Here is a 23,582-nt window from a genome sequence, read left to right as displayed (position 1 = left end):
GCAACTTTGACCCTTTTTATAGGTTCCCTTTAAAATTCATGTTTGGATGGCACCCCAAGCGAGAGCCTATTTTTGTCTAGCCCTTGTCCCAGCCTGCAAATATGTCATAATGATAATATTAATAGTCAAAGTAATACAAATCATAACATAAATGTGTTTCAATATGTCATTAGTGTCAGCATAACACTAGAGAAATAAAATATAAAATGATGTATAATAAATAATGATCATAGAAAATAGAAATAATTGCAACTTCTGTAGCTTTTTAATTGGCTAATCCGAAAAAGAAAAGTATATATTTCTAAATATAAAGTATACAATATAGACAAATATACCTGATTTATTGTCACTACAAGGACAAGAGAAGCTTTGCAAATATATATTTGACCTGTAAAAGCAAATGAAAGGCAATGAAGGGGGAAAGAGAAATCAATCTTATAAAAATTCAGTGCTATGACATAAAAAAGCACATTTCAATCTTATAGAAGTACATGATACAAAATAAACTCAAATCTTTTGATATTTTACATACCAAATAAAAAATATTTTATCGCAAAGGTGAAATGAAATTTTTGGACTGCTTCACTTTACACTTGGCTAAGAATGAGTCATTACATTTCTCCTTATAGATTTTCCTCTGTCCTCAGCATTTCTGGGCATTCTTCCCACAGGGAGCAGTAATCTAGAAGAAGTCTGAGAAAATATTCTCTGTTCTGCATATCATCAATTATCAAGTTCAGAAAAATAGTGATGAAGAGGCAACGAGAGGACTATAGGTTTTTGGGGTTTTGGTTTGAACTGAAGCTTCCACTTTTAAACTCTATGAAGATTTTCTTTTCTGTATAGCCTCTGCCTTTACAGCCAGACTTCTTGCACAAATGGTGAGAACCACAATCAGTACGCCCACCATGAAGGTGACTAGGGGCCACAAGAAACAGTGTAGGAGAACATTCTCATCGTGGGATCGCGTTAGCAGAACATCTTCTGGCCTGAAAGATAAGAATGTTGTACAGATTACCAACTGAGCTAAGTCTAGGAAACTCCAGTGTATTGTTCTTGAAATGCCATCTGGGCAGTCCCTAAAGCTGAAGTGCTATTAGCTCTCTTTAATCCACAAGCCATCCACTCAGCTTATGAGTGAAAGTGATGCAAAAAGAGAGGAGGGGTTGTGGAGCACTTCCGGCAAACACTTGGGAACACTTCAACATTAGTGACTGCCCAGACAGCAAATGCAGCGAGAACACTGGATTAAAAGTTTACTTTCTCATTAATGAGCAATGCTGCCATAACCAGGGCTGTGGAGTTGGTAAACCAAACTCCTGACTCTGACGCCTCAATTTCCGTGACTTCCAACTCCAACTCCACGACTCCAACTCCACAGCACTACCTCACTACTGAGCATGTACATAAAGTGCAGCACAGATTCATCTCAGCTAAAAGCCCAGATCCTTAGATTTATAGGACATTTCATAACTTTCCCAAATTCTTATGAAAACATTTACAGCACATACTGAATTGTAATAATAAGCCCAATTTATTATATATTTTAACCCCAAGGTGGTTTGTACGTTAATAACCAGGACAATTTTTGCAATTCTGATCATTGTCACTTTATGAGGTAATTACTCTGGAACGCTTCAACGGATCCTAGTGATTCTGAGATTGTTTTTTCGTGACATATTGTACTTCATGATAGTGGTAAAATTTCTTCGATATGACTTGCGTTTATTTGTGAAAAAATGGAAATTTGGCGAAAATTTAGAAAATTTAGCAATTTTCAAAATTTGAATTTTCATGCCCTTAACCACTTCGCACCAGAGCCTGTTTTTGCCTTCGTGACCGGGCCAATTTTTTCAATTCTGACCACTGTCACTTTATGAAGCAATTACTCTGGAACGCTTCAACGGATCCCGCTGATTCTGAGAATGTTTTTTCGTGACATATTGTACTTCATGATAGTGGTAAAATTTCTTCGATATCACTTGCATTTATTTGTGAAAAAATCGGAAATTTGGCGAAAATTTTGAAAATTTTGCAATTTTCAAACTTTGAATTTTCATGCCCTTAAATCAGAGAGATATTGCACACAAAATAGTTAATAAATAACATTTCCCACATGTCTACTTTACATCAGCACAATTTTGGAACCAAAATTTTTTTTGTTAGGGAGCTATAAGGGTTAAAAGTTGACCAGCGATTTCTCATTTTTCCAACAAAATTTACAAAAACATTTTTTTAGGGACCACATCATATTTGAAGTCACTTTAAGGGGTCTTTATGGCAGAAAATACTCAAAAGTGACACCATTCTAAAAACTGCACCCCTCAAGGTGCTCAAAACCACATTCAAGAACTTTATTAACCCTTCAGGTGCTTCACAGGAATTTTTGGAATGTGGAAGAAAAAAATTAACATTTAACTTTTTTCACAAAAATGTTACTTTAGACCCAATTTTTTTAGTTTCACAGGGGTGACAGGAAAAAATGGACCCCAAAATTTTTTGTGCAATTTCGCTTGAGCGCGCTGATACCCCATATGTGAGGGAAAACCACTGTTTGGGTGCACTGCAGGGTTCGGAAGGGAAGGAGCGCCATTAGACTTTTTGAATGTAAAATTTGTCTGAATAATTAGCAGACACCATGTTGCGTTTGGAGAGCCCCTGATGTTCCTAAACAGTGGAAACCCCCCACAAGTGACACCATTTTGGAAACTAGACCCCTTAGGGAATTTATCTAGATGTGTGGTGAGCACCTTGCACCCCCAGCTGCTTCACAGAAGTTTATAATATTGAGCCATAAAAATAAAATTTTCACATTTTTCCCACAAAAAATGTTTTTCATTCCCTAATTTTGCATTATCATAAGGGTAACAGGATAAACTGCACCATGAAATTTGTTGTGCAATTTCTCCTGAACACGCCGATACCCCATATGTGGGGGAAAACCACTGCTTTGGTGTACGGCAAGGTTCGGAAGAGAAAGGAGCGCTATGTTGGCTGGGATAGGCAGCAGACACCATGTCACATTTGAAGAGTCGCTGACATGCCGAAACAGCAGAAACCCCCACAAGTGACCCCATTTTGTAAACTACACCTCTCAAGGAATTCATCTAGGGAAGTAGTGATTATTTTTTAATTTTTAAATTCATACCATTGGGCAGTGAAAAAAGCATAATTATATTTTTACCACAAAAAAATGTTTTACCCTCAGATTTTACATTTTCACACAGGGCAATGGGTAAAAATGGTGCCGAAATGTCACACAATTTCTTCTAAAAGTGGCAATACCCCATATGTGGCTGCATCGTACCGCTCAGCCATACGGCGAGATCTGGGGGGGACGGAGCGCTATTTGACAATTGGAGAACAAATTATTGTAGAATAGGCATTTGGATTTGGGAGCACAAAATTTTCTGAATTTCTTTTGGGGGGCAAGGGCCATTTCGCTTTTCCAGAGCCTTTCTGCTACCAGTAACTTGGAAGTCCCTTATATTTTTAACAGATGACGGACCTGAGTTGGGACTAGCTTTTTTTGAGGACTGAGTTGAAGCTTTTATTGGGAACATTTTACGTAACATTTATCCGGTGCTCTAGGCTGAGCACTTACGTCGGGGTTTCCATCTAAATTTCCAAGTGATGTAATTCAGATGAAACCCCTGCGGGATCCATTCACTGTAATGAGGCAACAGAGTTACTCTGGACTCCGTTTGGCCTCTGTTTAGCAGTGTCCTTTTTTTCAGAAGTGCACAAAACTGTGGCCAGCCGCACTTTTATGCACGCCTAAAACAAATGACACCGTGGGATCACAGGCCAGACGGCATCCACAGTGGCCTATATCTGCCTCATTACAGGGAATCTTCCGTCATGGGTTCCGGCTGAATCACATATTTCAGAGATTTACACGGAAACTCTGGCGTAAGTGCTCAGCGCAGAGCGCAGGATAAATGTGTGCCGAGCCATACTGCGATCTTTGGGAGACATAATAAACAAATCAGTAGCAGGTGAAGAATTGGTTTTATTTATTTTTTTACGCCGTTCCTAGTGTGATATAACTGATTAGATTACTTTATCCTTCGGGTCGGTGCGATTACAGAGATACCAGATTTATATTGGGTTTTTATGACTGACAGCTGTCACTCACTAAGAGACGCTTTTTTTTTGCAAAATCTAGTTTTTGCATCGCCATATTTTGAGAGCTATAATTTTTCCATATTTCAGCTGACAAAGTCATGAGACGGCTTGTTTTTTGCGGGACGAGTTGACATTTTTATTGGTACCATTTTTGGGTACGTGACATTTTTTGATCGCTTTCTATTCCGTTTTTTGGGAGGTAAAATTAACAAAAACCAACAATTCAGGAATTGTTTTTTGAGGGGTTTTTTTATGCTCTTCTGCGTGTAGTAAAAGTGATCAGGCAGCATTATTCTTCGGGTCGGTACGTTTACAGCGATACTACACGTACTGTATATTTTTTTATGTTTTGGTGCTTTTACACAATAAAACAATTTTATAGAAAAAATATTTTTTTTGCATTGCTTTATTCTGAGAGGTATAACTTATTTATTTTTCGGCTGATGGAGCTGTATGGCGGCTTGTTTTTTGCGGAACAAGATGACATTTTCAGCGGTACCATTTTTATTCCCATTTTGCTTTTTGATCGCATTTTTTTCCACTTTTTGTTTGGCGATATGAGGAAAAAGCATAGTTTTTTGCTCCGTTTTTTATTTATTTTTATTACGGTGTGCACAGAAGGAGTTAATTAGTGTGACAGTTTTATAGCTCGGGTTGTTTCGGACGCGGCAATACCAAATATGTGTACTTTTTTTATTTTTGCATAAATATATGGATTTATCGGTTTAATATTTTATTTATTTATTTTCATTTATTTTGTATTTTTTTTTTAACAGTTTCAAAACATTTTTTTTAACTTTTTTTTACATTTTTACTTAGTCCCTGTATGGGACATTCATTTTTATTTTTCTGATCCCTGATCTCATGTAATGTAATAGACATATATTACATTATATGAGATCTTCACTGACTGTTTCACAGTCAGTCTCCTGCCAGGCTACAGCTGCATGCTGAGCCAGGCAGGACACCATATATGGCAGAGCTGGAGGCAGTCATGTGACCTCCAGCTGCCATAGCAACCCAAGGTCCTGAAAGGAATCAGGGGTCGTCGGAGAGGTAAGTGGACGACCCCCTCTCCTCCTGCTGTCTTCTATATGCCGCGATCACTATAGATCGCGGTATATAGAAGACAGCAAAGGGTTAACATCACTGGGACCTGATCTAATCAGGTCCCGATGATGTTCCCTGTCAGAGTTATCGCTCTGCACCGCTCCCGCAGCACTTGCAGGACCCTGGGGGTCCTGAGCGCTGCGGGACCACCCACCGTTTTTAAACGTCCGCGCTGCACAGAGCCCAGGCAGCGCGGACGTTTATCTACAGTGGGTGGTCGGGAAGCGGTTAAATCAGAGAGATATGTCACACAAAATAGTTAATAATATAATTTCCCACATGTCTACTTAACAGCACAATTTTGGATCCAATTTTTTTTCGTTAGGAAGTTATAAGGGTTAAAAATTGATCAGCGATTTCTCATTTTTCCAACAAAATTTACAAAACCATTTTTTTAGGGACCACATCACATTTGAAGTGACTTTGAGGGGCCTTTATGACAGAAAATACCCAAAAGTGACACCATTCTAAAAATTGCACCCCTCAAGGTGCTCAAAACCACATTCAAGAAGTTTATTAACCCTTCAGGTACTTCACCGGAATTTTTGGAATGTGGAAGAAAAAAATGAACATTTAACTTTTTTCACAAAAACCTTGTGTAACCTTGACCAGATCTGTGCCTTGCCACAATTCTGTGTCTGAGCTCCTTGGGCAGTTCCTTTGAGCTCATGATTCTCATTTGGTCTGACATGCACTGTGAGCTGTGATGTCTTGTATAGACAGGTGTGGGCCTTTCCAAATCAAGTCCTATCAGTTGAATTAAACACAGCTGGACTCCAATGAAGGAGTAGAACTATCTCAAGGAGGATCACAAGGAAATGGACAGCATGTGACTTAAATATGAGTGTCTGAGCAAAGGGTCTGAATACTTATGACCATGTGATATTTCAGTTTTTCTATTTTAATAAATTTGCAAAAATATCTACATTTCTGTTTTTTTTTTCAGTCAAGATGGGGTGCAGAGTGTACTTTAATGAGAAAAAAAAGGAACTTATTAGAATTTACCAAATGGCTGCAATGAAACAAAGAGTGGAAAATTTGAAGGGGTCTGAATACTTTCCGTACCCACTGTATAATGTGTTATGCTGCAGCCTCGTAGTTCAGGCTTGTACAAGCAGGGCTGACATGATTTAGAGTCTTACTAGGTTCCTATGCTATTTATGACTGTTACTATGAAGCAATGTTTTGTGATATATTCAAAAAGATAGATAAATAGGCAGGGTGCTCCTCAACTAGATCTTCAAAAGATCTGGACCACTTTATTCAGTGCATATACAACCAAGTCAAAGAAGGAAAGCAGATAGCTTACAGTCGTTTCGCACACTCGCTGCTTTCTCAGGGTATCACTTTGGAAACTGAGAACCACCATTTGATCAAAATGAGCTTGTTGCTGCTACTATTCTAACTGAGGTTGACAAGGTAATGGAAGTATCGCTGACTATTTCTTCTATAGCATGGGAATTCGGTGCTTAAAATATCTTATACAGATTCCCATGTCTCAGTAATTGACTTTTTCCCTGTATTCTGTAGTTCCTCTTTCCATATAAAATTTATATTGGTGAATTAATAAAGATTTGATATTTTGTATTAGGCAGTGCTCGGAAGGGAAGGAGCGCTATTTGATTTTTGTAGTGCAAATTTGTCTGGAATAGATTGTGGACACCATGTCACATCTCAAGAGTCCCTGAGGTGCCAAAGTAGTAGAAATCCCCCACAAATGACCCCATTTTAGAAACTGCGCCACTAGGAATATGACTAAGGGTGTAGTGTATGCCAGAAACGCGTAAGGTTTTATCCCCATGATGAATCTTCCTGTTTTTAACTCAATTTCTAATAAAAAAAAATGAATTTTATGGATGGAAGTGCCAGAAAATCCTTTTTTTCTTCTTTGGTTCTACAATAGCTGAGCTTCACCAGCAGGAATTGGCACTCATTCATCAACTTTCTGGAGTATCCTGAACAAAGAATTGAGATTAACCAGATGAGCCTAATTGGCATATGATCGCAAGTATCCAAAACCAGCCTCCCACACAGGAAATACAGCGGAATTGTGACAGTGCGCACATCACACTATGTGTCATATGGCAGTATGCAGACACATACATTTCCTATAGACTTTCAGCCAGAACAACCCCTTTTAAAGCTAAATATCTACACTTCAGTGTCAGAATTGTACGTTCTACATAGGCTAAACTCTAAAAATTGTCACTGTCCAATTATTTCTACACCCAGTATAAGCAGCTAAATTAATATTGAATATTTCCGCATAATGGAACATGTAAAGTACAGATGATGCAAACCTGCCTGCTTCGGGCTATTTAGTAAGTGCAATAGGAAAATTGCATTTAAAATGTAACATAAAATGAGAAACAAAAGAACGTTTCTAACATTCATTTTACATTCATCATAAATGTCAGATATAAATATTATGCAGCACTTAAGCACTTAATAGGTTCAATTCTTTCATTTTCAGCTTGGGCCAATGATTGATTGACAGCAGGTACTGCATTTAAATATCACATTACCATATGTCAATTTAAAAGGCCTATATTATTATATGTAGTATAATTCTGTACTAGAAAAAATGTAAGCAAGCAGTCAATATTGTTTTGTCAAGAAAAACCCACATAACAATACAGTGTGATAAAAAGGAGAATCCACATTTTGAGATTTAATTACCAACATGTATGGGCACAACACTTCATACAAGCGTAGAAAAGACCGGCATTATATAAACTCCAGTCTACATGTCAATACAAAAACTCAAAAGAACTCCACCTAGAACAGGGATGTCAAACTCCAATACACAGAGGGACAAAATTAAAAGCTTGGACAAAGTCACAGGCCAGCCTTGAAGGTTATTAAAAAAAATGTCTACAATTGAGGAAAATTTTCTTTATCATCAAATATAACGATTTATTTTTTCATATGGAAACAAACGTAAAGGGCTTGTCCTACGAACAAAGTACATTTTAATTAATAGTCTTAGAATAAAATATTGGAATATAATAATGTTATGTAAGTGCAGTAAAAAAGCATATGGCCCAATGACCTAATTTAATTATGTAATGTAAAGGATAAAAAACCTTGAATAATACAGATAATAAAGTATGATGCCAACAAAAGTGCCCCAAATAAAGTATGATACCCCCATAGTGAATTCCTCCACAGTATCATCCACACACACGGTATGATGACCCTAGTGTACCCCACCTCCCTCAATCCCCCGACAAAGAATGGTTAGGCTGGGTGCCCACGAAGCGTTTTTCAAGCGTTTACGCTGCGGAATTTCCGCAGCATAAACGCTTGTTAAACGCTAGGTAATCCGCACCCCATGGTCCCCAAGGGGATTCCGCATGTTCTATGCACATGCTGCGGATTTTTCCGCAGCGTTTATTCTGCGCACAAAAATCCGCAGCATGTCATTTAATTTTGCGGAAGCGCAGCAGAATGGCCGCCATTGACTTGCATTGAAACGCATAGAATGCGCGTCTGTACATTTCTACAAGCGAATTCTATGCGTCTCTATGTGCGGATGGTACCCAGTTCTGGAGGAGAGGAGACTCTCATCCAGACCGGGGTACCATTGTACCTGTAAAAAAAAGAATAAAATAATAAATAAAGTTTATACTCACCTTTCCAAAGGCTTCTCTGCATGGCGGCATCGCTGAAGGACCTTCGGTGACGTCATGTGACCGCAGGCCCTTCACCGCTCTGTCTCGCGATATGCCGGCAGCCAGGAACCAGCCAGGAAGCAGCGCTGCAGCCACGCCGGGGCATCGGGGGTGAGTATAGCTTATTTTATTTTTACGGTCACACTGTATAAATCCATGCTGTTTGCATGGATTTATACAGTGTGACCTAGTTGTCAAGCACTTTCCAAGTGATGCTATCGCCTGGAAAGCGCTTGTCAATCTGCATGTGAATCCGCATGTATTCTGCAGGAAAAACGCATGCACAATCTGCATGTGTTTTTTCTGCCAGGGAGATGCAGAAATGCTGCAGAAATTTTCTGCTTCATTTCTGCATCGTGGGCACATAGCCTTATGATTCACAGTATGATATCACTGTATGATTCTTCAACTGTGCTCCCCACACAGCCCTCCACACAGTATAATGAACCCCACATAGTCCTCCATACAGTATAACGCCCACAAAAAGTGCTACATACAAAATAATGGGCCCCACATAGTCCTCCATGCAGTATAATGGCCCCACATACTGATCTATACAGTATAATAGACGCCACATAGTGCTCCGTACAGTATAATGAACCTCACATAGTGCTCCATACAGTATAATGGCCACAAAAAGTGCTTCGTACAGTATAATGGATCCCACATAGTTCTTCATACAGTATAATGAACCCCACACAGTGCTCCATACAGTATAAAGAGCCCCACATAGTCCTCCATACCATATGATGGATCCCACATAGTCCTCCATACAGTATAACAGCCACAAAAAGTGCTCCATACAGTACAATGGGCCCCACATAGTCATCCATACAGTATAACTGCTCCCTGCATTGCTTTCCATACCGTATAGTGGCCCCACTATAATGGATCCAACATAGTTCTTCATACAGTATAATGAACCCCACACAGTGCTCCATACAGTATAAAGGGCCCCACATAGTCCTCCATACCATATGATGGATCCCACATAGTGCTCCATACAGTATAATAGCCACAAAAAATGCTTCATACAGTATAATTGGCCTCACAAAGTCCTCCATACAATATAATGGCCCCACATAGTGCTCCATAGAGTATAATGATCCCATTCCATACAGTATAATAGGCCACAACAAATGCTACATACAGTATAATGGCCCCACATAGTGCTCTATACAGTATAATGGCCCCACATAGTGCGTTATACTGTATAATGGCCACACATAGTGCTCCAAACAGTATAATGGCCCCACATAGTGCTCCATACAGTATAATGGCCCCACAGTGCTCCATACAGTATAATGGCCCCACATAGTGCTCCATACAGTATAATGGCCCCACATAGTGCTCCATACAGTATAATGGCCCCACATAGTACTCCATACAGTATAATGGCCCCACATAGTGCTCCATACAGTATAATGGCCCCACATAGTGCTCCATACAGTATAATGGCCCCACATAGTGCTCCATACAATATAATGGCCCCACATAGTACTCCATAGAGTATAATGGCCCCACATAGTGCTCCGTACAGTATAATGGCCCCACATAGTGCTCCATACAGTATAATAGGCCCCACGGTGCTCCATGCAGTATAATAGTCCCCCATGGTGCTCTATACAGTATAATAGCCCCACATAGTGCTCCATACAGTACATTAGGCCCTCATAGTACTCCATACAGTATAATGGCCCACATAGTGCTCCATAGAGTATAATGAGCTCTTATAGTGCTCTGTACAGTATAATAGGCCCTACATAAAAATAAATAAATACTCACCTCTGCCTGTTCCCCCGCTGCTCTGGTTTCCTCATGGTGTCTTCAGATCCTCTGCACACTGAGGTACAGCAGGCGTGTTAACATCGGCCCACTGCGCTGAGACATCATATGCATAATGGGGATGATGGATGAGGGAGTGTCAGCTGACGCTCCCACCTCCATCATTACTTTCAACTGTAAAGTGCGATGCCTGGCGGGGGACCTGGGCCAAATAAACTCGGGAGAATCACCCGGCGTCACGGGCCAAATATATCCACCCTGCAGGACTCCTTCTGGTAATAATGTTCCCCGTTTTTCTGCCATGCATGCCACTGCCATGCACTGCCTATGTTGGGCACGTCAGCTGCTGGACTCTGGCCGGTGGCATATATTGCAGTGCAGGGAGCCAGTAGGATCTCTGCGCCTCAATACATTTCAGCTGAATGTGCGTCCTAGGTGATGGCATTGGCGGACTTCCCACTGTAAGGGCATGGTCACAGTCACATCTTCTGTATCCCCTAGTATAGAGGTACGTAAAGCAGTCAATAAATCATAGGGCGACAGAGCATATGCACAGTGAGTCGGTTTGACATTGCTATGCACATAATCATTATTTCTCCAATCCCCTCCATGACAGCACACCTGGAGGTAGCCTCCCCATCCTAATTAGGGACAGGACAACAAGACAACAAGAGGTTAAATAGCCCCTCCCCGCTACCATCTCCAGTGTTTTCCTGTCCCTATGGGATGAAGAGGTTACCTAGAGTGGCTACGACCGGCGAGCAGGGCCCTATTAAATTTACCTGTGCCGGGCTGCAGGGAGCGATCGCCTCCGGCCTTCCTTCCCTGGCAGCTCCCGTTCCCTCTGGAGCGGGACCCCCTCACTCGCCAGCGCCTACGGGTAAAGCTGAGTGTAGTTTGGGGGCTGGGGGCCTCCTGTAGCTCCATAGACGGAATCTCCTCTATCCTCCATGGCAGCGTTCTGGCACGCATGCAGGATGCGCCGGAAGTCAGGTATTCGGCCTGCAGAACGTCACTTCAGGTTTTGTTCCACCGTGGAACGCATGGGGCCGCGGTGGGAAATTCAAACTGAAAAAACGCGGTTTTGACCAGGAATGGAGGATCTTTCACCGGATAGGTGGAAATTTGGCGCTGGATCTCGGTCTCCTCTATAAAAGACCCAGATAAGAAGACACCATTAAGGTAGGACAGAATATTCTGCTGCTATGGAGGGTGTTGTTTCAAAGCCTGCGTCTGCAGAGCCCAGCGCTAACCCAGCCCCAGTAAGTACTCAGGGGCAAGGTTGTTCCCCACTCTCTTTTGAGCAGGATCCCAAAATGTATTTTTCTCCCCTTTTTTTAATTTAGGTGCCATTTGTGGGAAAAAGCTTGCTTCAGGGCATAATAAACCCCTATGCCAGAAATGCACTAACAACATTGTGAAGGAAGAACAGCCTTCCCTTATGGAAGAAGTCAGGGGAATGGTTCGGCAGGAAATACAATCCTCCCTAGCCTCCTTCTTGCAGTCATTCTCGCAATCCAGAGCTGAGGATCCATCTCCACCGAAAAGGAGAAAGTATACGGTTAGGGATACCTCTGATTCAGAAGAATTGGGATCCATGGATTAACCTGAGGAAGGGTTCCTAAGTGAAGAGGATAAGAAATATTACTTTTCTGCCGAAGGTGAGAGACACTATGCAGGTGGAAGAGGTGAAGAAAACCCATACAGTTCAGGACGAGATGTTTGGGGGTCTGAAATCCAAGAAGAAGTTAGTGTACTTGGTGCATTACAACATTCGGAGTCTAATATTGGATGAATGGGAGTCACCTGAAAAAAGGCTTAGTGTTACGGGAGAAATGAGGGATAGATTCCCTCTGTATGAAAATACGGGTAAACTATGGACGAAAATTCCAAAAGTAGATGTGAAAGTGGCAAGGGTAGCGAAGAAAACAACCCTTCCCTTTGAAGACTCATCCCAGCTGAAGGATCCTATGGATAGGAAGATGGACAGTCTTAAAAGGAAGACATGGGAAACATCGGCGGCTTCACTGAAGACGAATATCGCTTCGACTTGTGTAGCTCGTTCCATGTTTCTCTGGCTACAACAACTAGAGGAACATCTCTGGAAAGGTACTCCTCGGGAGGACCTCCTGGCATCTCTTCCTTTGCCACTGGATTCCTAGCTGATGACTCAAAGGAGTCTGTCAAGATTGAGGCAAGATCGGCGGCCTTATCTAATTTCACAAGAAGAGCTCTATGGTTGAAGATGTGGAGTGGGGACAACGCATAAAAGTCTAAGCTTTGTTCCATCCCGTTTAAAGGAGAGTATATGTTTGGAGCAGTCTTGGACGAGTTGTTGGAGAAAGCATCCGACACGAAGAAGTCTCTGCCAGAGCCGAAGGTTCCAAGAAACTTCAGGAAGAGACCATTTCTTCTCCCTCAGTAGCGACAGCAGCAAGCATTTCAGTACAGAGGCAAGGGTAAAACCGGTCGCTAGAGTTACCCAAAAGGGGGAAGAGAAAAGAATATCTTTCAAAGTTCTAGGCAAGACAGACAATGACGCCAAGAAGGTAGGAGGCAGGATAGCAAGCTTCCTTCCACAATGGCAGCTAATATCTTCAGACTCCCCTTCGGAATTTCGTCGGCACCCCGTCTGATTACAAAGATCATGGCAGAGGTGGTGGCTTGTTTAAGAAGATGGAATATCAGCATCGTCCCCTATTTAGACGATTTTTTAGTGATGGCTCCCTCAGTTTCAAGTTTGGAAGGAGACCTTCAGATGACCCTCCAGATTCTTGAATCATTGGGATGGCTGATAAATTACAAGAAGTCAGATCTGATTCCCTCCACCAGGAAGACTTTCTTGGGAATTCTCCTGGATTCTCAGCAGCAAGCCTCTTTTCTGCCAAGAGAGAAACATGGCACACCTAAGGATGAGGAACTACCAGCAAACAAAAAAGAAAAGAGCACCCAGAAACACCCAGAAGCGACAAGAAAAAGGACAGCCAAGAAGGGAAGAAGAGTGGTGGTGGTGGGAGACTCACTACTGAGAGGAACAGAAGCAGCTATCTGCAGACCGGACATAACCGCAAGAGAAGTATGCTGCCTCCCAGGGGCGAAGATCAAGGATGTTACCGATAGGATACCGAAGCTCATCAGTTCCAAGGATGTCCACCCATTTCTTCTGATACATGTTGGCACCAATGACACGGCAAAGAAGGACCTACCGACAATCTGCAAGGACTTTGAAGCATTGGGGAAGAAAGTAAAAGAACTGGATGCGCAGGTAGTTTTTTCTTCTATCCTTCCAGTAGACGGGCATGGCGTCAGGAGATGGAACAGGATCCTTGATGTGAACAACTGGCTGAGACGATGGTGCAGACAACAAGGATTTGGATTCCTGGACCACGGTGTGAATTACCTCTATGACGGACTACTTGCCAGAGATGGACTACACCTCAACAAACCCGGGAAACACACATTCGCCAGGAGACTCGCAACACTCATCAGGAGGGCGTTAAACTAGAAGAAGAGGGGATGGGAAGAAAAACGCCGGACACGAACATGCAACCAGAGAACATACTAATGAAAGATATGAAGTGCGACAAAGAAGGTCCAAGACAAGATACTTGGAAGGGAGGTAAGAAAATTTCTAATTCAATCCACAGGGAGAAGATTGGAACAAAACAAAATCGTGTAAACTGCATGCTAGCAAATGCCAGGAGCCTGACAAACAAGATGGATGAACTGGAAGCAGAAATATCTACAGGTAACTATGACATAGTGGGAATAACCGAGACATGGTTAGATGAAAGCTATGACTGGGCAGTTAACTTACAGGGTTACAGTCTGTTTAGAAGGGATCGAAGAAGTCGGAAAGGGGGTGGAGTCTGTCTATATGAAAAGACGTGTCTAAAGCCTACAATACGGGAGGATGTATGGGAGGGAAATGAGGAGGTCGAGTCCTTATGGGTGGAGATACATGGGGCAAAAAACAATAATAAAATTATCATAGGAGTCTGTTATAAACCACCAAATATAGCAGAAGCCACGGAAAGTCTATTAATGAGACAAATAGACGAAGTAGCAAAAAATAACGAGGTGATTATTATGGGGGACTTCAACTACCCCGATATAGACTGGGAAACCGAAAGCTGTAGATCTCAGAAAGGAAACAGGTTTCTGTCAATTATCAAAGACAATTATTTGTCACAACTTGTGCAGGAACCAACTAGAGGGATGGCCCTTTTAGACTTAATATTAACTAACAGGCCAGACAGAATAACTGAGGTGCAGGTCAGGGGGCACCTGGGAAATAGTGACCACAACATTATACAATTCCACATGTGCTTCAGTAGGGTGCCCAGCAAGGGAGTCACAAAAACACTGAACTTCAGGAGGGCAAAGTTTGATCAGCTAAGAGATGCCCTTCACCTTATAGACTGGGATAGTATCTTTAGTAATAGGAGCACGGATAGAAAATGGGAAATTTTCTAAACAGTCCTACATAGTCACTGTAGAAGGTACATACCTTATGGGAATAAAAGGGCTAGGAATAGGAGGAAGCCAATGTGGCTAAATAAGGAAGTCAAGAGGGCAATGAAAAACAAAAAAAGGGCTTTCGGTAAACTTAAACAAGAAGGCAGCGAGGAAGCGCTTATATCTTATAGGTAAAAAACAAAATCTGTAAGAAACAAATAAGAATAGCAAAAGAGGAGACAGAGAGACTAATTGCCAAGGAAAGTAAAACGAATCCCAAACTGTTCTTTAACTATATAAACAGTAAAAGGATTAAAACTGATGGCGTTGGCCCATTGAAAAATAACCTGGGTAAAATCATAGAGGGCGATGAGGGTAAAGCAAACCTACTCAATAGCTTTTTCTCCACTGTTTTCACAAAAGAAAACAATTTATCGGAGGAAATGCAGAGTGATAAAGTAAACCCTCCGCTAAATATCACCCACCTAACCCAGGAGGAAGTTCAGAAACGCCTAAATAATATCAAAATAGACAAGTCACCAGGCCCAGATGACATACACCCCCGGGTACTAAAAGAATTAAGTAATGTGATAGACAGGCCGCTGTATCTTATATTCAAGCACTCTTTATGGACAGGGACTGTCCCACTAGACTGGCGCCAAGCAAATGTGGTACCAATATTCAAAAAGGGGTCTAAAAGTGACCCTGGGAACTATAGACCAGTAAGCTTAACGTCTGTTGTGGGTAAATTGTTTGAAGGATTTCTTAGAGATGCTATTGTAGAATATCTTAATGATAATAACTGTCTAACTCCATATCAACATGGATTCATGAGGGATCGCTCCTGCCAAACAAACCTGATCGCCTTCTACGAGGAGGTGAGCTCACAGCTGGACCGGGGAGAGTCAGTGGATGTTGTATACCTTGACTTCTCCAAAGCGTTTGATACCGTGCCACACAAAACGTTGGTATATAAAATGAGAATGCTTGGTCTGGGGGATAATGTGTGCATGTGGGTAAATAGCTGGCTGAGTGATAGAAAGCAGAGGCTGGTTATCAATGGAGTAAGCTCAGGGTGTGTCAGGGTTACTAGCGGGGTGCCTCAAGGGTCTGTCTTGGGCCCTATATTCTTTAATAAATTTATTAATGATGTAGTGGAAGGGTTGCATAGTAAAATAGCAATATTTGCAGATGATACTAAACTTTGTAAAGTAGTTAATACAGATGAGGATAGGGCACAGCTACAGGAGGATTTAGATAAATTGGGGAGTTGGGCCAAAAAATGGCAAATGGGGTTCAATGCCGATAAATGTAAGGTCATGCACATGGGAAAGAAAAACAGCAGTCACCCATACATATTAAATGGGAAACCGTTGGGGAAATCTGACATGGAGAAGGACCTGGGCGTCTTGGTTAATAGCAAATTAAATTGGAGTGCCCAGTGTCAGGCAGCAGCTGCGAAGGCAAATAGAGTCATGGTATGCATCAGAAGAGGAATAGGGGCATATGATGAGAACATTGTTCTTCCTCTGTATAAAGCGCTGGTAAGGCCGCACTTAAAATATTGTGCACAGTTCTGGGCTCCGGTGCTCAGGAAAGACATATTGGAGCTAGAGAGGGTACAAAGGAGGGCGACTAAGGTAATAAAGGGAATGGAGGGACTAGAATACCCAGAGAGGTTGTCAAAATTAGGCCTATTTACATTGGAAAAGAGAAGGCTTAGGGTAGACCTCATGAACATGTATAAATACATCAGGGGGCAGAGATCTCTCCCATGACCTGTTTATACCAAGGATGGTGACAAAGACGAGGGGGCACACTAAAATTACATCTTATGCTTAGTGATAGTTAATTAATCCAGGGATTTAATCTGACTGCCAGATTGGTGTCGGGAAGTGAATTTTTCCTCAATGATGTAAATTGGCCTATACCGCATGGTTTTTTGTTGCCTTCCCCTGGATCAACGCTGCGGAATAGCTGCAGTGCACAAGAAATAGGCTGAACTGGATGGACGCTTGTCTTTTTTCGGCCTTATAAACTATGTAACTATGTAAACAAATTCAGTTAAGGTCGAAAGTTTATGCACTGAAGAACCGGAGTTTCAATAAGATTCACCATGTCCGTCTTCGGGACCATGACCTCATCTATTCAAGCAGTACTTTGGGCTCAAGTGCATTCAAGGGCCCTTCAAAACTACATCCTTTCCTGTTGGGACAGATCTCCAAGTTCCCTCACCAGCAGGATTCATCTGCCAGAGAAGGTGAAAGCAACTTTAAGGTGGTGGCTCTGTCCAGGAAATCTGGAGAAAGGTTCGGCATGGATTCAACTTCCCTTGTTATCGGTCAAGACAGACGCAAGCAAAAGGGGATGGGGAGCAGTAGTCTCTCACGTGGCCTTTCAAGGTGTCTGGTCACAAGAAATAGCAGAACAATCCTCGAATCTAAGAGAGCTGAAAGCGGTGGAGAAAAGTCTATGGGCGGCCAATTCTCTACTTCAGGGGTCACATGTCAGGGTCTACTCAGACAATATGACAAGTGTAGCCCACTTAAGACATCAGGGAAGTACAAAAAACAGGAGATTGCAAATGATCTCAGAAAGGATCTTCCACTGGGCGGAGCATCATCTACTATCCTTGTCGGCTCTGCACCTGAGGGGCTCCGACAACTATCAGGCAGACTTGTTGAGTAGGAAAGACATTCATCCAGGGGAGTGGAGTTTGAACTCAAAAATATTTCAGATGATTGTACAAAGGTGGGGTTACCCAGATGTGGATCTGTTTGCGAACCAGAAAAATGCAAAAGTAAGAGCCTTTTTCTCCCTGGACCCCGAGGATTCAGCAACAGGGATAGATGCATTCGCTCACCCTTGGGAAGTCGGGCTCGCTTATGCTTTCCCCCCGATTTCGTTAATACCAAGGACCTTACAAAAAATCAGGTCAGAAAGAGTCAAGACGATCCTAATAGCTCCAATGTGGCCAAAAAGAGCATGGTTCGGAACATTGAGCAGTCTAAAAATGGAGGATCCGTTGATGCTTCTGTAAGGGGGAAGACCGGGGTGTAAGTACTTTCAGAACAAGGGATCTGGAACTGCTGTGCCTCTGGTTGCAGGGGGAAGAAAGACTGCGAGCACAGGAGTCAGGTGACCGAGTAGCTGGGGGCGTGTCCAGAGCCAGAGCTCAGGGGTCAGGTGACCGGGGAGCTGGGGGTGTGTTTAGGAAGAGGGAGAAAAAGGAGTTTTGCGCGGGAAAGCAGGCAGTTGACAGTTGGAGTCAAGCCTAATTAGAGGGAGAAGAGACGCAGGGTCCGTGGAGCCGAGCAAGTGAGGTGCAGTGTTATGGACAAGGGGCTCAGCGGGACAAACCGGAGACCGGAGACGGAGCATTGTTTAGGCGGGGAAGGCAGAAGAAAACAACACCAGCATCAGCCGGCAACGGCCTTGTGGGGAATAAGAGTCAGCTAAGTGTAAAACTGCCGATTACAACCGTTTCGACTCTGTTACATCTAGCCAAACTGTGGATTGTCGGTTATAGCCTGTTACCTGCTACTCCCCTTGTTGTCCCTATATTTCCCCTGTTACTTCCTGCATGGAGATTGACCCTGTTACAATAAATTCCCCTGTTTATTAACCCTATAATACTGGCTGCTTGGTGTTTCTGTGTCACTGCATCTAAAGTACCTGTGTCGCACTTCCTCAAATTCACGATCTGCTGCATCAGGGTCCGATCTACCATCCGGCCCCTCAAAATTTGTCTCTAGCGGCTTGGCTTCTTAAGAGCCAGAGGCTTCTCAGTAGAGGTGATCCATACACTGCAGAAAAGCAGAAAACAAGTCACGAATTCCATCTATGAAAAAATCTGGAAAGCTTTCAAACTATGGTATGAGCCTCGTCCATTAGATCCCTTTTGGCCTGACATGGCCAGAATCTTGGATTTCCTACAGAACGGTTTGTCTAAAGCAGTGTTCCCCAACTCCAGTCCTCAAGGCCCACCAACAGGTCAGGTTTTCAGGATCTCCTTAGTATTGCACAGGTGATGGAATTATTGCCTGTGCAGGTGATGTAATTATCACCTGTGCAATACTAAGGAAATCCTGAAAACATGACCTGTTGGTAGGCCTTGAGGACTGGAGTTGGGGAACCCTGGTCTAAAGGATTGAGACCAAGCACACTTAAGGTCCAAGTCTCGGCTTTAAGCTCCTATTTTGATACTGATTTGGCACAGAACAGATGGATTAAGAGGTTCATGACAGCTGCTTCTCAGATAAATCCAAGAAAAGCTAAAATAGTTCCACCTTGGGATCTCAACATAGTTCTTAGAGGCCTAGCTATGCATCCTTTTGAGCCAATAGCCGTGGCATATATAGACAAATTGTCTTGGAGAGCGGCATTGCTTATAGCTCTGACTACAGCCAGGAGAGGGTGAAATCCAAGCCCTGTCTATCAGAGAGCCTTATTATCGTATTTTGGAGGACAGAATCATCCTCCAGTTGGAACCTTCTTTTCTTCCCAAGGTGTCGTCTGATTTTCATATGTCTCAGCCCATAATTCTTCCGTCCTTCTGTCAAAATCCATCAAATAGCAAGGAAGAAGATTTCCACGCATTGGACGTAAGAAGGATTATAATCCACTACTTAAGTGAGGCAGAAACTTGGAGGAAGGATCAGAACTTATTTGTTCAATATGGAAGTCCCAATAAAGGGAAGAAAGGTGCAAGAAATATGCTAGCAAATTGGATTAAGAAAGCAATTTGTTAAACATACATAGTTCAAGATTTGCCTCCTCTGGAATCCTTGAAAGCTCATTCTACTAGAGCTATGTCGGTCTCTTGGGCTGAAAAGGCTAGTGCATCCATAGAGCAGATTTACAGGGCAGCTACGTGGTTGTCTGTCCATACCTTTGCTAAACATTATAGATTAGATGTAATGTCAAATAGAGATTTAGCATTTGGAAGGAAAGTCCTTCAGGCTGTTGTCCCTCCCTAAGATTCATTCTTTGGTATTACACTAGGTGTGCTGTCGTGCAGGGGATTGGAGAAAATAGAATTAGACTTACCTGTAATTCGGTTTCTAAGACCCTCCACGACAGCACGGGTAATTCCCGCCATTTCCTTGTTGATGGAAAAATCCTTAGTGTTAATAAAATATTTAGAGCATTCATACTGTGTGGTCCTTTGAAAACACTGGGGATGGTAGCGGGGAGGGGCTATTTAACCTCTTGTTTTCCTGTCCCTAATTAGGATGGGGAGGCTACCTCCAGGTGTGCTGTCGTGGAGGGTCTTAGAAACAGAATTACCTGTAAGTCTAATTCTATTTTTTTTTGCATTAACCGAGCACTTTTCAGGCAGCTTCCAGGTTGAATCCACCTGAAAAAGATGTTTTGTGCACATACACTTAGCCATTTCGACATCAAGCTTCCTTGAGACAGAAATGTAAAAAGGGGTTCCCTGAAATGAAAACATGTTTCAAGGATTCCCCCCAATAATTTTCGGGCTTGGAATCAAGAATTTTTGCATCTACAGTAGAGCTATATTCTAAAAGAAGAAAAATGGGCAATTGCCCAGTACGGTAACTCCTCTATCTAGTGGTAACCAACTTTTTTGCTATTGCACTGGACGAGTGGGAATCAGGATCATGACACTGTATGGCACTGATACTAGTCTTTTTTTTCTAAATTATTCCCTTTTCTCTCTGTCTAAAATAGGGAGTGAAGCCCCGCAAAATGTTTTTCGCTAGTAGATGCAATAAACAATATTATATTCTATACTTTTGCAAAAATTTAAACTAGAATTAAGCAGTAATGCATTGGTGGAAGCAAATAAACTGCACAAATGTGGCACCAATAAATAAATACCGTATATAAACACAGTTTAGTCACAATTCCCTAAAATTAGCTTTTTCTTCCATGAATACACAATTACAATATCATAACCACATTCATTTTCAAAATTAATCCCAATTTGCTATACAATAACCAAATATTATTGCTGCACAATGGTCATCAAATACAAAGTGAACATCTGGGCGCCTTTTAATCTTTAAATAATGCATGTATCACATAAGTATAACCTTTACAATATCCTAAGAGGTTTACAGCATTGAGTCAGAAACTCCTACAAGTTGTTGCCAGGAGTTTCACTGCAGGTACGGACATAACATACAGCACCTCCTACTGGGTGGAGGTTTAAGTATCCAGTGACTCACAGCAATAGGCTGGGGACGCATTAGGACTGCGCACACTGTAACTTTAAGAATCAGGAAGTGCCAGCGTCGCAGCCCTAAGCCAGCAGACAAGAGACATGCACACAGCAAGCAGAGAAGCACAGTGCACAACCTGGACTGGTAGGTAAGTTGGCAGTCTTGCATGGTGGGAGATGGTAAGCCATGCCAGCACGCCGCCTGGGATGTTACACATGACAGATAATGCCGTGAGAACAACAGGCATAAGTAGGATTCATCTCCAGACAGGCAGACTCCGGCTAAATGCAGTACAGCAGAGCTGACTTTGCAATGAAAGGAGGAAGATTGAGAGAAGGGTTTGTAGTGTGACACAGCTAAACTCAGCTGTGCTGCCCCTTCTTCCTCAATGACCTTATGTGAGTCATCTGTGCTCTAATCTCCCAGCACTTTCTAAACATGCAGAAGGTTAGACTAAGGCTATGTTCCCACGATGCAGACATGCTCCGGATTTTTTCATGAGCGTTTCTAGATCTCCCTGGCAGAAAAATGCGGATTGTACATGCGTTTTTCCTGCCAGAGACAAGCGGATGTCTTCACATGCATTTCCGCATGCGGGTTGACAAGCGCTTTCCAAGCGATTATAGCATCACTTGGAAAGTGCTTGTCAACTTGGTCACACTATATAAATCCATGCAAACGGCATGGATTAATATAGTGTGACCGTAAAGAATGGTAAAAAATAAAAAAATAAATCTATACTTACCTTCTGATGGCCGCCGGAGTCTTTATTCGATCCGTCCTGGCTTGCCGGCAGCTCCCGGTACACTGAAGGACCTGCTGTCACATGACTAAATGACATCAGCGTAGGTCCTTCAGTCCAGCGTGATCTGCCAGTAAGCCAAGACAAGCACACCGGGGGCCATCAGAAGGTAAGTATAATATTTATTTTTTATTTTATTCTTTTTTTTACAGGTTCTGTGGTACCTGGGTCTAGAGGAGAGTCTCCTCTCCTCCAGACCCGGGTACCATCCGCACATTGAAACGCTTGGATTCCACATGTACAGATCCAGTGATGCGGATTCCATGCGTTCCAATGCAAGTCAATGGCGGCGAAAACGCAGTGCTCCCGCAAAATAATTGGTAGTGCTGCGTTTTTTTCCGCAATGATAATCCACAGCGGAAATTTCCGCAGCATGTGCACAGCACATGCGGATTATCATTGGGGAACATGGCAGGCCTTCTAACATGCGTTTTTTAAGAGTTTCTGCAGCGGAATTGCCGCTGCGGAAACGCTAAAAAAACGCATCGTGGGCACACAGCCTAAAGGATCAGCTGTGTATCCTTACATCTCACACACTGAGAAACCTAAGCTTCGGTGGGGATGTGTTCTTTTTCTGCTGTGGATTGCTGTCTACTTATGATTTGACAACACACACAGGGGGAAGAAGTAGACGCCCCCAGTGAAAGCTATCTGATAACACTTGTTATGAGTTCACTTGACATTAACAATAGTTAAGTCATTAAGTCCCATATATTTTGATTGCTAATATCTCTGCAACAGAGAGGCAAAATTTAAAATATAAAAACAAAACAGAAAACCTTTTATTCCGCTCTGCAGCCTCTATTACATTGTGTGTCCAATTCAACATGAAAAAATTGGTGAAAGGTCCTTTTTAAGAACTTTGTGTTAAACCCATAAAATGTCTCTAAAATTTGTCCTTTCTCTATCCATTGGTGCTTGTTAGGGTAAATTTCCTCTCTGGCAGCAGAGTCGCCATGATAAATTACAGAAAGTAGCGGTGGCTTTTGACGATATAGAGACAAGCTTTCTTTTGCTAGTGATAATGATAGGTAAATGCAATTAGGAGCACTCAGGGGACAGTGAGAAGCTGAGGAGCTGGAGAGATGAGCAATAAGGTGACTATAGTCTTTAGTTTTAGTTTTTTGCATTTTATGTTTTTTATACTCTGGGGTCTACAAAGGGACATTCAAATTGTGGAGAATAACTTCTCTGCAAATCAAATTTCCTGGGAAAATCTGTGTGATCCTCTCATCTCTACACACAATGCATCACTAATAGTAAGGGAGAGTAAGGGTATGTGCAGACTACCCGGAGCCGGCTGCGGCCCCTAGGCTGCAGAGGAGCCGCCTCCGGCTTCCACTCATTATGCAAATGAGCGCCGGCCTCTTTTTTTTTTTTATTCTCACCTGCAGACTTTCCCAATAGAGGTTAGGTTTATGGGGAAAGCCTGCA

At 42.4% G+C, this 23,582-nt stretch overlaps 1 protein-coding gene across 1 annotated transcript in view; it reads right to left on the bottom strand.

Moving 5' to 3' along the window:
- Window positions 1–243: 243 nt before the first annotated feature.
- The window catches only part of KCNMB4 (potassium calcium-activated channel subfamily M regulatory beta subunit 4), a 98,573-nt gene continuing 75,234 nt past the window's right edge, over window positions 244–23,582 (bottom strand). Inside the window, exon 3 of the mRNA XM_073650697.1 lies at window positions 244–989. Coding sequence (XP_073506798.1) covers window positions 821–989 — 169 coding nt within the window. The 3' untranslated portion in view covers window positions 244–820. The remainder of the gene's footprint in view (window positions 990–23,582) is intronic.

Source organism: Phyllobates terribilis, unplaced genomic scaffold (assembly GCF_046119375.1).
Source record: "Phyllobates terribilis strain yellow unplaced genomic scaffold, ASM4611937v1 Scaffold_11__3_contigs__length_659146591, whole genome shotgun sequence".
Lineage (NCBI taxonomy): Eukaryota > Metazoa > Chordata > Amphibia > Anura > Dendrobatidae > Phyllobates > Phyllobates terribilis.
The sequence above is the reverse complement of the archived record's forward strand: the minus strand, read 5'-3'. Positions and strand labels throughout refer to the sequence as shown.